Raw genomic sequence first — 17,220 nt, 5'->3', positions numbered from 1 at the left:
TCCCACCCCGTCATGACTCCCTTCTGGTGGCCTTAGTCATAATTGAATGTGCTCTTCCACCTCCTGTTTTCACCTCTCCCACTTCTCTGCTAGAAATGCCTCAAATTTATGGTTAGGTTTAAAGTTTTGCCTTTGCCTGACTTTTGTTTTGTTTTTCTATATTCCACATATAAGTGAAACTATCTGATATTTATCTTTTTTCTTCTCATTTATTTCACTTAGCATAATCCCTAACAGCCCTGTCCATATTGCTGCAAATGTCATGACTTTATCATTTTTGATAGCTGTGTATTATCCCATTGTATATATTTACCACATCTATTTTGGGGCATTTGGTTTGTTTCCATATCTTGGCTATTGTAAGTAGTGCTGCAATAAACACAGGAGTGAAGGTTTCCTTTTGAATTAGTGTTTCCTTTTAAATTTTGTGTTCTTTGGATAGTTAGAATGGGAATGTAAATTGGTCAGTCACTATGGAAGACTGTGTGGAATATCTTCAGAACACTAGAAATGGATCTGCCATATGACCTCGATACTTTATCTGATATTTAATTCTTTACAAATCCCAGTTTCATGTGCACAGTTAAAATATTTACTGTTTTCATGACCCGGGGCATTCTAAAAAGTGGCGCTTCCTTCAGTCACTATTTCAAAACAATTTTATTCCAACTGGTGGAAAATAGAAGGCAGCATATCAAATCCTCATAAAAACATTGTCCTGCCATGTTCTCACAGTATTCTTGGAAAATGTTCCCCAGCTAAAACACATTAAAAATGTCAATATCAATTTTATAACCCAATGTGCATCTGGATATTTCTCATGTTCATTGTCACATAAGCTCAAGTCTGTTCTGGTTTTCTGGGCCATTGTCCTCAAAAAGGTTCTCCAGATGTAAAAATTAAAACCTTGATTTTGACTGGCTGCCATTTTCATTTCCATTTTGAAAGTTTCTGTCAAGGGCCCAAATGTGAATGAGGACGATTACCTTTAGTCCAAACCTACCAACCTTTTCCCCATCTTGCAAAAAGTTGACATGGAAAATTAAGCAAGGATGTCAGGTCTGCCCTAATATATCTATCATGGTTTGCAAAGCATGTGATCAGGCTCTTGGCAAAATCTTAAGGAGGGGAACTTCTCCAGTTGTAGGTCTAGCCTGCCATCCCTCTCTTGAACTTGGCATTTAATGAATTGGTCCTTAGCTTGTTTTTGTCTCAGAGTGAGGCTGGAGTAGGCTTCATTCTCAATGTAGGGCTTTTCAGTTTTGTCTCTAGTATTTCCTTTGCATCTGAAATTTTATTAACATTCATAAATAAAGTTTTCCACATACTGTCATCTGTCTCTTTTCCACCTAACTTATCCCAGATTTTCTGGGGATTGTCTGAAAATGATTCACATTGTTAGTGAACAATTTCCACACTGTTCTTGCTGGTCTCTAAATAGAACACTGCCCTTGGTTAAATCACCAAGTAAGATAGGAACTTGTTCTCTTTTAGTCTTGTTAAACAAACAAACCAAATAAGACATAAAACAATTGCTGCTATCAGTGGCCAGATCTCTTCTTTTAGACAATATCACTGCCTAGCAAATGGCACTGTACTTTCTGAGACAAAATTAACACCTTGCCTCAAGAAGTAGCAGATGAATCTGGACCACATACCTAGTAACATTTTGGAGAATTAGGTAGCTCAAGGCTACTTGAGTCACTTGGCCAGTTCTAGTAGCTCTGGCCTCAAAATCAGACACATTTGTGCTGCCCACTCTTGGTTTTATGATCTAAGTCTTGGTTTCAGGAAAGATCAAGGTCAGTATTGTACATAAGATGACTACTTACATAATATTACTAAAGGAGATTAAAATTGCTATCTGGATACAAATAGCTTACACAAAATTGTCCCTAGATAAGAACCACTGCATGAAGGAGATGATGAAAGGAAAGCCTGGAGAAGTTGAGTAGCTTTTTTAAGGTTATACAGATAGTAAGTGGCAGAACTAGAACTGTAAAACTTTTCTGAGTATCAACTGCATATCTGCTCCCCTAAACCATTACTATATCTGACCATCCTTTCTCTTTTCAGATATTATATACCAAATAGGCATTTCCTTAATTACGTGTGCACACCTGCATACACCCGTGTCCAGCAAATATTTCAAGGCACTCAAACTAACTTGGCATCATTCCTTAGACACCATCAGACAGGAAACTTACATTGCAAAGGAAACGTACAGTAGTTGTGGCACTACAGTAGCTGTCTCTGAGCCAGTAGGTGTATTTGAGTGGAGGTCAGAGGTCAGAGGTATTGGGATGAGTACAAACTAGAAATCCCCTTGCAGGTAGACCCCCATTTCCTAATGGGACTTGGATTATGACTGCCTAGGATATATCTTATCTTTGGGATAGTTGGACAAACCCAGTATCCATGTTATAAATTAAATAATGTGAAAAGGCTCCAAATTGCTTCTCACCCACACGCTATTGTGAAATAGAAAACACACCCAGATCCATTACTAGCCAATTGCATCTTTGTTTTTCTGTTCATCCCATGATCATTATCAAAACTTCCAAACTCCATATTTCAGCCTTGTGTCTGAAGCAACTGAACTTCTGGAAAAGTGTGAGGATATCAATAGATTTAATATGATTTCTTTGATCCTGACCATTGACATTAACTCCTCAAGTTTGAGAACATTAACTCTTCATTAATTCAGAAATGTATGCATATTTATCACTGTGAGGGAAAAAAAAAACAAAAAAACTACTGCTCATAGTGACTGCAGCTGAAAAAAATTATAATAAACGTGAGAGATTAACAGGACTCCAGAAGAAGCAGTTCAGGGCCAGTAAACCAGGGTCTGTGAAATGTTAAAGCAACTGCCATTTGAAGAACAGCTAAAATGCTAGAGACATGCAAAAGGACTTTGTATTGGCAGAAGAAACCCAAGAGAAGGTTTAGATTATAGTGTGTAATTAATATGTAATTAACATTTACATAAAGGATATTTTGTGATTAGTAGTAACGTATATTCCAAACACTGTCTTACACACATAGCAAAAGGCTCAAAAAAGCATATTATTTCCTTCCATAACACTCACTATTTATGATCTGGCACAAAATTCATCTCCCTGGCTAAATCTTCCTTATCTTCCTTACAAAGAAGACAACGTTCACTCAGATCTCTTTGTTTTCCTAGTTGCTGTTTCCATATGCATGCATATGGTAGATGATAACCAACAGTGAAATAAATAAGGATTGGTCAAGGCAATAATTTGATTTCATTGAAGTGATTGGCAGCATGCCCCCACGCTATGTTAGATACTGAGGAATAGGAGCATCTCAGAGAACTTTGCACTTTTTCTTCTAAGTGTTCCGAAGTGATAGATCTGACCGTCTCTTACTGCAGTCAATTCATTCAGCCTGTTTGTCAAGCAATGTTTTTTTTTTTTTTCCTCTGTGCTTAGAATGCACTGGACATTTGTGGGACTGCTAAGGGCGTACGGTAGAAAAGTTACTAGGAATTGCTATTTGGTGTTGTGGATGCTGTGCTTGATATCTGTTCAGGATTTTTTGGAAACAGCAGAAGATTCTAACCCAGCCTGGTAGAACCAATAAAGACTTTCTCAGCTTTGTAAATTGAGCCTTAAAGGAGGAGTGGGTGTTTCCCAAGTGGCATTTGAGGAGAAGTACAGCACAGGCTAGTCCTGAAAATGGAGAGAGGGTTGTGAGTGAAAACCTGCCAGGGGTGGGCATGACCAGGACAGGGATGGCTGTGGCTTAAACTGTTGGGGAAGGAAAGACTCGTTCAGCTTTAGGCAGCCTGAGCCTAGGCTGTTAGGCCTGCCAGGGAGGAGGAGACAGGGTCAGAACTTGGTCTTTCTAAGAGAAACCAAAAAAACTGAGGCTGGGTAGGGTTTTGGGGTGTGGGGCTGATGCTCACTCTTTATCTGAGGCTCAGTAATCAAGAATGGAATGCAAATGACTTAGCGTGTATAACTTGCATTCCATGTGACTGGTTTGCAAGTTCAAGACTGAGGGGGAGTTCATGATGCTGCTTCTTTTAGGGCTAGGCCTCCTCACATGGTCAGCATCAAAGAGGAAGAAGTGATTGCACTCCATTATTTGCATGGAAAATTCACAGATGCTTTGAGTTACACATTTCAGGATATCAGCATAATCTTTTTAAATAGCTTACTCTTTTTTCTTGGACTTTACTTTGATTTCAAAGTCAACTTTGCCTAATTGGTTGCTAAGATTGGCCTTAGCATTCAGTGAAGGTTGAAACATTGCATTTTACTAGCCAATAATTAGTGAGTTAAAAAAATACTTCCAACAGTTTATGAGTCATAATTTTCAACTCATAGATGAGAAAAACCAAGGTAGGTGACTGTTGGATGCCTGCAATTTTAGTACAGACTGAAGTGCTTCTGAGTTCTAAATGTGATTTCTGGCCTGCTGGGAAGGTCCTGACACTCCCAAGTCATCCCAGACTCTTAGGTTATTCCTGAAATTAGTGTCACATCCATTTAGATTCAAGTTTATTACCCATAGTGATGCATAACATTTTAAGTTCCTATCAGTCATATAGCTTTTTATGTGCTGAAAGATCTGGTTTTGATAACTGGGAGTTAAGGTTGAAAACAAGAGGTTACAGGGTGGGGGATGCCCCAAATTTACCTGTTTTACAATTTCATCAGATCGTTTCAGTTGGGTTCAATTTGCCACGTATTTATGGAGCATATGTGGCAGGTAGTGCCATATCCTCAAGCCACTAAAGGTGGGTCTTGCATGCTCTTGCCCTCAGTAAGCTTTCAAAACTTCAGAAACACTAAGATAAATATGCACATAACTGACAGCTCATTGTGTGATGAGGGTGGAGAGTGAGTAGGTATGCATGTACAGATGGTGGGGGAAGTGGCATGGGGAGAGAGGGAGCTCAGGTCGTGGGGTGGGGGTGGAGGCTGATGGACGCTGAGCAAGAAGGCTGTGGGTGACACTAGATCTGCCAGGGTAGAAATGTCAATTTTGGCAAATTATGCAGACCTGAGTTGGCTTGCTCATGTGTTAATTAGGGATGACAAAGTCTCCCTTCTTGCTCAGAGGTTTATTATGAAGGTCAAATGAGTTTCTTAATGTTAAAGAACTTGAAATATATAAAGGATGTTTCAAAGTTCTTCATTATTTAATTGTTAGTAGAATCAGAATTGGAACCTAAATCAACCTAATTGATTAAACCCCCGAACCACCCACTAAACTGTGAGTCAAATTATTTTTTCCTTCTTGCTGGAATTTGTTTTATTGGGAAAATCTTTGTGGTTGCTGTAGGCAGCTGCATGTCTCTTGATTTATAGAGGAGGGTGGAACAAGGACAAGGAAGAAGATGACATTGATAAGTGTGGGTTGGAAATTCTGAATTTTATGAGTCAAATACAATTCCTGGGACTCTGAAGATGCTTGGAACTTCTTGAAACACTGTCTTACACACTGTGTTTTAAATAGTATAGTGTACATAATTTAGCTAAGTGGATCTTCTCTCACATTTCTAGTCTAAACTTTTGGATTGGAGATTCTTGAAGTATTCAGAACTTCACCTTTTCTCAAGAAATGGGAATTTCACTCCTTGCTTAAGTGGGATCTTACATTATAGGATTTAAGTGATCATGAAATGAGAGATCTAAGCACTGAATCACTCTTCAATATACTGTTCTTTGAATAACTGGAAATAGGCCAAGCATGCTAGCTGAGCATTTTGAACTATTTTCTGTTTATTCAGCTTCACATCAATTGTTCATGTTTTTGTTGTGACTGAAAATTGACTGATGTCAAAAGGAATGCTACATGACTTACCTTGTCCTGGGAACCACACTAAAGAAACATTTATTGGCTATGTTAATGGTTTTACATTTAAATTATGACCCCTGTTTGAATAGATTATTTTCCTTCTTTCAGCAAGAATTCAGATAGCAAGGGATGTTTCTGAGCAAGTAGTACATTTTGTTGGAAACCACTAGGAGGTGTGCGATGCACAAAGAAGCCAGATTCTTGTTTAACATCTTAGATGTAGATCTATAGTGGTGGCATAAGAAAGTGAGACATGACCTATGGTCATTGAAGAAAATCACCACCAGAGAAACAAAACCAAAACTCACATCCCTTCTGAGGAGCATTCTGAAGCAAACACAGCCTGATAATTACAAGCAAGAATTGTTGTTGAGTGAGAATCATCTTTTTCCTTTCTTTGGTTTGGTTGGTAGTGCTCCTGCTAAAATGCTGGCTGCTTTTATCATTCTTTCTTTTCACAGTTTCTTCAGGAAAGCCCCAGGCCTTTGAGGCTTGCTACCACCCCCGTGGGAGATTTTAAATGCAAGGACAGGAAACATTTGTTTGCTTTGTCATTTTGTGACACTGTTGCCCACTCCCCCACCCACACACCCTCATTTGTTGCCTCCTGGAAAGTTCTGCCAACATCAAGCAGCCATCTTTAATGTGGCTTTGGCTGAACTTGTTTTTAGGAAGTGAGTGTGGCAGGGCACTCCTATCTCGGCCCTCCAGCCACTTCTGAAAGCTCAGCTCATCCGTAATCACTCCAGTGTTCAGAGTGCCTGCGGATGTGGGACATCTGGGTACAGCCCTGGGTGGCTAGAGGGCACAAGGCTACCTCTGTGGGGCAGGTTGGCTACTCCTAAAATGAAAACTGGTTTTTTTTTTTTCCTGGCAGTTGTTGCTTATGCCTTCTAAAAGGCAGGTGTCTTGAGAAACAATGATTGTGTTGGCTATTATAGTATTTTCCAGATAATTATCTGGGAAATGATAAAATTCACGTAAGGAAGTAAACAAATGCAAAGTAGTTAAAAGGATTGTTCAAAGAGGCCTCCCCTGGTGGTGCAGGCAGTTGAGTGCAGAGCTGTGAAGCTGTTCGCAGCCTCTGCAGCGCCGGTTTGATTCCGGCAGGCCGGCAAGGGTCCCACATGGCAGAGCAGACCTCTCCTGTTGCGCCCGCTGCTCCTCTCAGCAGTATATTTTGTCAGTCTGCCTGTTCTGTTCCTCGCTCTGTCTCTGGTGAATCCTCTCACCCTCCCGTGCATCTCGTCTGTACCCCGGTTCTTGTATAAATAAATCTTTTTTTTTTTTTAAAGGATTGTTCAAAGTCCATAAGCCATGTGGGCACCAAACAAGGTGAATTTCCAGATCTCCTTTGTACCAAATTTTGTAGCTAGTGTATTTTTGCTGTTGAGATTCTCAAACAATTCTAAAACTGTCACATGTTCTGTCATCTCAATTTTGTTAAAATTCCAGTAAGTACTCTGTGAAGTGGCTAAGTGTGTGTGTGTGGGGGAGGAGGGTCCCCTTACCTTCCTACCAAGAAAACTGAATTACAGAATGAATTTATGTGTAAACTGGATTTAGATAGTATGTTAATGGGAGATACATTCCCAAAAAATCTCTCAGGTTTGGAGTCCCTGCTGTACCCCTGGGACACAGTTATGACCCTTTCACCAAGGTAAAACAGAAATGGATAAGAAACACAAAGATTTGTGTGAGATCCACCTGAGTGACATCATCACAGCTGCAACTCTTACCTTGTGACCTTTCTGTAAGCCCAGCCAAGGACAACTTCCCAAAATAACCCTCAAAGTCATCAAAGCCTGAGCTTTCCACTGGAGGTAGTGCTATCGGAAGGCAGCCAGGTTGTCCTCTGATTAGGAGGCAATAGAGAGATGAATATCAGTGACCCCAACTCTTTAGCATCTCACTGTCTGTAGTGGAGGGGCAGGCAGGCTGCTAGAACAAGTTTAGAACTTTAAAGTACAGTTTCTAACCTTTCATTCTATTGAGATATTTTTCCTAATGTGAAAGAAACTTGGCACTATTTCAGATGAGGAAATTAAAGTGGAAACAACGTATTGTCATGTGACTTTTTATGTAAACTTATCAAAGTCAAGAAAACCATTACCTCTAAGAGTCACCAGTCACCTCCTCAGTGTCTTTGACTGTGGGCATCTGTCTGCCTTTTTCTCCCCGGTGCTCTCAGCAATGACATGTGGAGCATATGGTCCTGGTGCATTAGATTTATGGGTATTTTAAAAGCACTGGGTCCACCTCACTTTAAACTTTTCTACTTTAGGGGTCAACCTACTGTATCAACATGAGTCTGCTCCTTGTTTCTCAGGTTGTGAAAACTGTGAAACAAGGTGTTCTTGTTAATGCCCTGGAAGCACTAGTGTGGGATTTCCAACTCAATAAAAGATCACTGAAATGCGTTTTCTGGACTAGTTCTTATCCTGTGGGGCCTTCACATATAAACCAGAGCTAAATATGACACTCTTTTTTAGTAAAACAAAAAACCAAAAACATAAAACCCAATGCTATTCTCAAATCAACCCACATTCTGCTCACAAATATTTAACTAAAGGTGGTTCCTTTTGGTATGCATGACAGAGCCATTCTACCACCCCTGCCCCACACACTTTTGTTGTTTCAAGGAAAAGTATCTGAATAATCTCCACATAGAGTATTATAATAAGGGAAATATACATTCTGTGTGTGTGTGAGAGAGACACACACAGAGATAGAAACAGAGACAGAGAGAGGCAGACAGAGACAGAGAATGCATGAGAATGTGTGTTTGTGTGTGTGTATGTGGTGTGTGTGTGTGTGTGTGTGTCTCTTTTTAATGGGTGGTGGCTGTTGCCTGGGCCCAATTAATAGGTTTTTCCCAATGGATTTGCCCTGGAGAGCTCAGCACAGGTGAGTAAATGCATTAGTTCATAACATTCCAGCAGAGTGTGTTTTTTCATTTTGTTTTGTTATTTTGTTTTCAGCTCTCTCATCTTTCTACCTTTCCTTTTCTCTCTGAAGATACTTAGTTTCTTTTGGTGATTTGGAAGAATTGGAGGTGTGATCTTGTAGAGTTGATATCCTGAAAAGTGATAAATATTTTCACCATGGGGGAAAAGAAGTCCTATAAAGTTTAATCACTTGCCCAAAGTTTTGCACTGCATAATGACTTCAAGAAATTCGGTTTTGGCTCCAAGAGCGAACAATAAAGCAAATAGTCTTCTTCCCCTTGGCCCCAGGGTAACTGATACTCAGGTTTCCATACTCATAGTCCCAGGTGGTCATTTGTATACACAAGAGCTTCTCAAACAGAAATGTAGACCGTCTCTGCTTTTTCAAGAATTGCTACCCCCATGGTTACAGCTTACATATTTACAGTATACTATCAAAATCAAGAAACTGACCTTGGTAAAATGTGTGTTTGTATAATGCTATGCCATTTTATCATGTGCATAGATTTATATAATGATCTTTGTAGTTAAGATACAGAATTAATCCATTGCCACAAAAATCTTTATGCTTTATCTTTATTATTCAAAATGTGTTGGTTCATCTGGAATTTATTTTGGAATTATTGAAAATAAGGAATTTATCTTTAATTTCCAATTTTCTTAGGACCATTTATTTCGCAAATTATCGTTTTGACACTAATTAGAAATTCCACCCTTCTGTTCCAGCAGCACTAAACCCAGATCTTTCAGACTTGAGTCATTGTTCCTTTCGATTTACCACATTACCTCCTGAAATTTGGGTCATAGCAGAAGTGGAATTTGATTTTTATGCCATCAGAAACATCAGAGCTTGCATCAGGGTTTTGGGTCACTTAATTGTGCTGATGGTGTGAATATATTGCCTTATTTTTTTCTCTTGAAATTTATTTTTGGATCTGATTGGGACAGCAGGGAAGTTTGGACCATCTGCTGCACCCTCTGGTCCTTTCCAGGGTGGCACATCTCAGAAACTCAGAGGGGCCTGGGCATGAGTTTAGATTCACAAAACTCTAGGTTCCATTAGTTTTCTTAATTTCCTTAATTTTTCTTCAACCTTATTTTCCTCATGTGTAAATTGAGAAAAAGCAATCTACTCCAGAAGGTTTGATAAATAATTTAAATATATAGGCTAAGAAAAACTCAACATAACCTAGTATTTTAATGATGATTTTCATTTCTTTTTTCTTTTTTATATTTTATTATATGTATTTTTAATTTTTATATCTTATTTCATTATCATATCTAATAACATATTTCCTTCATTCTTTGGGAAATATCTTTTTATTTACTTATATTGATATGTACCTTCAATCAATAATAGAGTTTTAAAGTTGAGAAAATACGTCATTTTGAGATTTGAGTATGAAATTGAGGATATTTGTTTGGTCTGTTCAGGCTACTAAAACAAAATACCATAAATTACCTGACTTATAAACAAGAGAAATTTATGTTTGACAGGTTTGAAATCTAAAGTCCAAGATCAGGGTGCCAGCAGTTTCAGTGCAGGTGAGGGTGCACGTCTTGGTTCATAGACCACAGTCTTGCTGCCTTTCACAGGGTGGAAGGGGAGAGGTTGTTACTTAGTGTTTCTTATAAAGGATATTAACTGGTGAGGGCCACCCTCACAATCCGATAACCTTTCAAAGGCCCCGCCTCCAAGCACCATCACATTGGGAATTAGGTTTCAACATATGGATTTCAGGGTGGACACACTTAGTGTGTAGCACTCAACAAGTGGAAATAGTCCCCTTCCTCCTTGTGGAGTGGTTTTCATTGCAGTGGCCTCTTCTGTTGGCAGCAATATCCATTCAGCAACTTTCTAGATTTTTGGGGGGAATGGCGATAACTAACCTTGTGCTCCCAGGCCCACCTCCAAGGGGCAGCTGTCACTAAGGTCCTGGCTGAGTCTTAATCTGGAGGAAATCACAGCATTGCCAAGGGCTTACAAGATGGCTTTGTATGCTCAGAAAGCTATGCTGCGTAGCCCAGCTACTCTCTTTTCTAGTGGAGGCAGCCTCAGAAATCCTTGCTTGGGTTAGGTGAACTGTCCTATCCCTTAAAGGAGTCATCACAAAGGTTGTGATCATGGCATAGCTCTGACAATTAGAAGACTAACCCTTGTCACCCACCTTCACTTGGAACTCAGAAACAGCTCTGCGTGCGTGTTTCAACCACCATCCCAGGTAGCCTACCATTGCATAAGGTAGAACTTTGATATTTTGAACTAAATCCTAATAGTGACTCAGATTGCTTCAATCTATATCTAAGGTTAAAGGGAAGAACTGCCTATTTAAATAAGGGGTATAAATTTGAAATCCTAGTGTAAGCTAGGAAGATAATGCAACAGCAACTAATTTATTTTATTATTTTTTAAAGCCGTAAACTTTAAAAAAAATAATTATTTTTATTTATTTATGCATTCAAGAACTGGAGTGTAGGCCAGAGGTACAGGGGGTAAGATGATTCACTAGAGACAGAGAGGGGAGCAGAACAGGTGGATCTACTGAAATACACTGTTGAGGGGAGCAGTGGGTGAGACAGGAGAGGTCTGCTGCACCATATGGTTTAGCTCCCTGGCTGATAGCTCTGAGACTTAACCCCTATGCCACTAGGGAGACCCAAATGCAACTAATTTAAATAAGGAGCAGCAGTTTGGGAAAAGGAGACATTTCTTTTCTTTTTTTTTTTTTTTAAAGATTTATTTATTTATGCATGCAAGAACTGGGTTTCTTTACTCTCTTTTCTCTGCTTCATCCTCAATTTGGAGAGGTCTTTTGTGTTTGTATTTATGAACATTTTGCCTATAACTATAGAATATAAGAATGTAAGAATAATGCTATGATTACCATTTCCTAGAGAAGCACTCTTGCAGGAAACGGGACAAGAGAGGAAAAGTGAATGTTTTCCTGAAGGAAATGCTTGTAGAAAGCTAAATCTGGGAAGAAAATCATGGAAAAGTTATAAATAAAATCTGTCCTTTGCATTTGAATGGTGAGATAGTACCTTTAGTCCTGAGAAAAGCAATTTCTTTTTGGACAGGATCCTTAGGACTTGTGAAAGATTCAGGCTTAATTTTAAAACCAGCACCTTCATTCTCTCCATTCCCCCTAAGCCAGCTGACCACAGGCACTTTCTCTGCAACCACCAACATCAGGAAACTTACAAATAGGAAAATTGAATTCCACTTAGAAAAGGAGTATTAGAAATCTCCACAGATTTAAGCCTCAAATACTGTTTCTAAGTAAGCTCTGGTGGGCTTTTGTTCCTTTCAAGAGAATGGACTTCCTATGTTAAAATTCGCTTGGGTTATAAATTGTAATTGAAATCTTTTTTCCATGCATTTACAAACTTACTGACAATAAAAGGTTTGCAAAGAATAGATTTTATTGGGAGCAAAAAAAAAAAATCAATTGTTAGCAGAAATGATATCAAATGTCTTCTTTTATGGTATTGTTTAACAACACATTTATGCACTTTGAATAAAATGAAATGGAAATAAATTATTCCTCACATTGTGACTGTAGAGAATAGAACTTAAAACTTTTCACGTCTCCACAGTGCTGTATAAAATGACAGGAAGCAGAGAGAGATTTCTCGAAATATAATAGTAACAACGTCACAGTCAGGTACCAGGATTGAAGTATTTCCTGGGTGCTCTGTGTATCTCCTGCACTGGACTCAGTTTGGATATCTGAGTGGAAATGCATTTAAATCCTTCTTCCCTTTACAACTTGTGATGAAGCAAAGAGGGGAGAAAAATTGCATATATGTGTGCACATCATATAGGACCATTCAGAGATATCATTAAAGAAGTAAAGGAATAGTTAAGTAAACTTTCCTGTAGGCCTTCAGTCTTTTTCTTGCCTGACTAGTCTACTACCATATCTTCTTATCTTTGGTCTCAGATTCTTGTGCCTCCACCTGCCAACTATTCCCTATAAGGATAGACTTTGAAGCTGAATTCCAATCATGCTCAGAAACTTTAAAGTCTTTCTTTTTCATCACATCAAACTTGCAGTATGACCTGCAAGCCCCTGCATGGCCAGAGCCCTCGATACCTCCTGAACTCATCTCCTGCCACTGTCTCCCTCATCAAGCAAGTTCCTGCCCAGGGTCTTTACACTTGTGGGTGCTTATGTCTAGAACACTGTAGAGATCCCTATAATTTTGCTTACTGCATTTAAGTGTCTGCTAAAATTCATCTCCATGGTAAATTCCCTACTCTCTGAGTTAGCACTCTCTATATCCTCCCCTGGCTTTACTTTCTTCATAATATTTCAGACTTTTCACCTGCATGATGCCTGTCTCCCTCAGTTGAACATCTACCCTTTTGGGACTTCTTGTCTTTTCTCTTTCTGTAATTCAACACAAAGAAAAGTGTACATCTCTTATACAGTACAGGGATTGTTGTGACATGCACCTTTTAGAATTTGGATGGTCATTGGAATTATCTGGTTCATCAGTGTTCAACCTTCATTTTTACTGTGTTTACAAGAAACACCGTCTAGTCTGATACACTTTGGAGAGGACTCTTTTAGATATTCCCATATTTGGGAACTGCTTTCTTCACCAAACAATAACCATTCCCACTTGCCACTGCTCTAATAAAAACTTTGCAATCATTTATAATCTTTACTACAATTAAAATGTCTTAGTCTGTTTTCCCAGAAAAAGGAGAGAAATGGATTTGGGTGCACGTGCTTAACGTAGGAGTAGTCTGCAGGAAAAAGATAAAGAGTGAGCGAAGCAAGATAGGAAAGTAAAAGGAGTCCCCCAGAATGTGGTCTTAGGTAAAGTCCAGCCTTGGCCTGATGCAGGGGATCACTGGGCAAAGTTGCCCTGCCCTTCAAGGAGTCTAGACTTAAGTACCACATGTCAGTCAGTCCAAACTTCTCTCTTTGTTCTGCTAACCGACGACAAGTCACTGGAGAAAGCACACGAATAAACCCTCAGCTTTATTGTTCAAAGCAACCAGAGGATGGTAGCACTGGCTGGTTGAGGGGGTCTGAATGGATGGGCACTAGCTGCTCCTCCTGTAGATGGTTTTTCCATGATGGCTACTCCCTTTATAATAGTAGTTTTAGTAGTGGAACCTTCATGGTTATGTAGGAAAACATAGTAATTATCAACTTCCGCATTCATCAGAATCACTTGGAGGGCTATTTAAAATTTATGTTGCTGGTCCTCACCTTCAGGATTTCTAAGACATCTGGGCTGGGGCTTATACATTTAACCTAACAAGTTCCCAGGTGGTACTGATGCTAGTGAGGGATGGGAAAGACAACTTTGAGAATTACTGGTTTGTATTATACTGAAGACTTCATTGGCATCATTCTCAGGAAAAAAGAAGCACAAATCTTACTTAGGAAACTTTCTAAGAAGTCATCTTTAGGTACTTTTCCTCTCTGTAAAGTTGCACTCCTCAATGTAACTATCACCTCTCCCTGGTGTCTAAAACATTCTCTGTATGAAGACTGGTAGATGAACACCTTATTATATTTCAAAATGTGTTGTGGAATGCAAGGCAATAATACTACAAATAATCCTTGCATTTTCTTTCCTTTTTTTTAAAGATGTATTTATTTATTTATTTATTTATGCAAGCACAGAAGCACCGGAGGGCGAGAGAATTCACCAGAGCCAGAGCGGGGAACAGAACAGGCAGAAGGACTGAAGTACACTGCTGAGGGGAGCAGCGGGTGCCAGGAGAGGTCTGCGTGCCATATGGGACCCTCGCCGGCGGACAGGGATCGAACCGGCACTGCAGAGGCTGTGGGCAGCTTCGCAGCACAGAGCACAACCACTGAGCCACCAGGGGAGACCCATTTTCTTTTATTTACACAGAAACAAGTCATTCGTACATTTCTGTTTTTAGGAGCTAATTATTTGTGATTAATCTCAAAGTTTATTGAAAGAATACAGATTAGATCCAGTCCAGCTTCTGTTTTACAGATGATGAGTAGAGGGCAACAAGGGTGGGTGAGGATTTTAACTTGTCACCCCAGAGGCCTTATCTTTGGAGGATTTTTCTGATCCTTTTTCTCTTCCATATTTGTTCCTCTAGAACTTGATTCAAGGAATGTTTTTAGGGATTAAGATGTGTATGCATTGAAAGAAAGAGAGCCAGAGAGTGAGAGAGAGAGCAAGAGAGAGGGGAGAGAGAGAGAGAGAGAGAGAGAGAGAGAGCGCTATGAGAGAGAGAGAAAGAGAGAGAGAGAGAGAGAGAGGGAGAGAGATCTAAAACATGCTGTAGGGTTAGGTAAAAGGTATCAGGCTTTTCTGCCCTCCCGCCATCAGGATAGATGATGGATCCTTGCGGTCCTGAATGCATGCCTGATGGCGGGCACCTGCAGTAGGGTGTGGGCATAGGTAGATGGGATTCACCTGGGCTGAGACTGGGCTTTTAAGGGCGGCATCACGGGGACGCCAGCAGAGCCAAAAGAGAAGCCGAGAAGCAGTAGAACCAACTCCAGAGAGCCCAGATAGAGTGAGGATTTGCTGGGTGCTGGGAGGACTGCCAGCCTCCCGGCCCCCCAGCACCCTTGCCTCTGTGTACCGGGTAAATCCCAATAAAAGGCTGCAAAAAACCACTGAGGACTCTGACTCCTCCTTCACCTGGTCTGCGGGATCATAGAAAACCTGCTCTGTGGCCTGTCCTGCCCTTACACATACTAAGAAAAAAAGAGATGAGAAAAAACTTTCTGCACACATTAAAAACTTGTTGGGGAAAGAAAGGAAAAATAGTGAAACTAGAATATTGTAATTGGGTGGAGAAATAAACATTAATTTATTGAAAATCATCCCAGTTCCCAGTGATTTTATTATTGCTTGATTAATTTTTTCACTGGGCTCTGATATTAAGAAAATTTCCTTCCAGTGTTTTTATTTGAAAAGACACTGTCTAAAAAAAATTCCAGGTTTTCCTGTAGTTTCTGTATTCAAGTGTAGGCACAGCTCTCTCAGCGCTAAAAGTTAAGTTCTTGCCAGTGGAATGTGGGGAATAAAGGAATAAGAGGTATCCTGCCTGAGTAGGCTGACACTGAGGTTAGGATCACTGTTTAACAAGATCAATGAAAAGTCTCAATCAGAGATCAGCAATCACAAATGCTTATCCAGGCCAGTAAGCACAGTTCAAAGGTATAGGAGCTGCAGAATGGAGACCGCTGCAGGGACCTGGGGATGGTAGCTGTAGTGGAAGCCAGGCACAGGGCAGGTTCTGTATGGATCTGAGCAGACGGTTAAGAGAATCCTGAAGTCCTCGGTGGCTTTTCAGGCTTTTAATGATCTTTCTACACCATTTGTAGTGAGGCAACCAGGTGCAGGGCAGGCAGGGGGCCCAGAGGGCCCGGAGGCTGGCAGATCTAGCCCCCAGCTAATCTTTATGCCTTCTCTTTGGGCTCACTCTGGTGTTCTCTCATGGTCTCTTACTCTCATCCTTTCTGCCACCCTCTGCTGCCCTGTCCTCTGGTTCTCTGTGATGCCGCCCTTACATGCTAAGCCTCCAGGCTCAGGTGTGCCTGCTTACGCATGCCGAAACCATACTCCAGATGTCCACAGTGGGGCACATGTGCCCCCAAGCCCACACTCACAAGTGCTTCCTGCAATCACAGCATAGGTGATAGCCACAGAGGTCAACAGCGTGAAACCTAAGATTCTTCATTTACCCTACAGTAGCACTCAGATTAAACCCTTGTGTTTATAAGAGGGTCACTAGTTTGCAATGTCTACAGTTAGGTAGTACTCACCATATGACAGAGACTTTGCATTTTCACTTTCATTTAGGTTCTTACCATCGCCCTTTAAATGGGGACCACATGGAAGATGTAGAAATGGAGGCTCAGCCAGCCCACCTGACTTACAAGGAAGCCCTATCATAGGGAAGGAGCTGGCACTTGAAGTTGAAAAAAATTTGTTGCCCTTTAGATGACAGTCTTAGTCACTTCGGGCTGCTATAACTAAAATACCACAGACTGGGTGGCCTAAACTTCTCACAGTTCTGGAGGCTAGAAAAGCCTAAGATCAAGGGGCTGGCAGATCCATTGCCTACTGAGATCTACTCCCTAGTTTACAGAAAGTTGTATTCTTATCAACCACACATGTCAGAGAGAAGACAGGAAGCATCTCTTGAGTCTTTTCTTATAAGGATATTAATCCTATTCGTGAGGGCTCTACCCTTATGATCTAATGTAGGGGTGGGATGGGCCCAGAGCAGGATCTCTATGACCCTATGCAGACGGGCAAAGGAGAGTCCTGGAGCCCTCAGTGGCTTTTTCAGGCTTTTATGGAGTTTACCATATACACGGCAGGCAGGGGTGGCAGGGGGCCAGGAGGCTGGCAGGCCTCCCAGCCCCCAGCAAGTCTTCACTTTTTCTCGGTTCTCTGGAGTTCTCGTAATCTT

General features: G+C 40.5%; 1 protein-coding gene across 6 annotated transcripts in view; it reads left to right on the top strand.

The window, feature by feature from the left end:
* The window catches only part of SUGCT (succinyl-CoA:glutarate-CoA transferase), a 793,244-nt gene that overhangs the window by 622,922 nt on the left and 153,102 nt on the right, over nt 1-17,220 (top strand). Inside the window, exon 13 of one of the 6 annotated variants that reach the window (XM_054692303.1) lies at nt 14,432-14,624. The exons of the other annotated variants lie outside the window; for them this stretch is intronic. Within the exon in view, the coding sequence (XP_054548278.1) occupies nt 14,432-14,509 (78 nt within the window). The 3' untranslated portion in view covers nt 14,510-14,624. Of the gene's footprint in view, nt 1-14,431; nt 14,625-17,220 lie in introns of those variants that run through there. 6 annotated transcript variants of the gene reach the window in all.

This window comes from Talpa occidentalis, unplaced genomic scaffold (genome assembly GCF_014898055.3).
Source record: "Talpa occidentalis isolate TD23 unplaced genomic scaffold, MPIMG_talOcc4v2.1, whole genome shotgun sequence".
Taxonomy (NCBI): Eukaryota; Metazoa; Chordata; class Mammalia; order Eulipotyphla; family Talpidae; genus Talpa; species Talpa occidentalis.
Note: the sequence above shows the minus strand (reverse complement) of the source record. Positions and strands in the feature narration are given on the sequence as shown.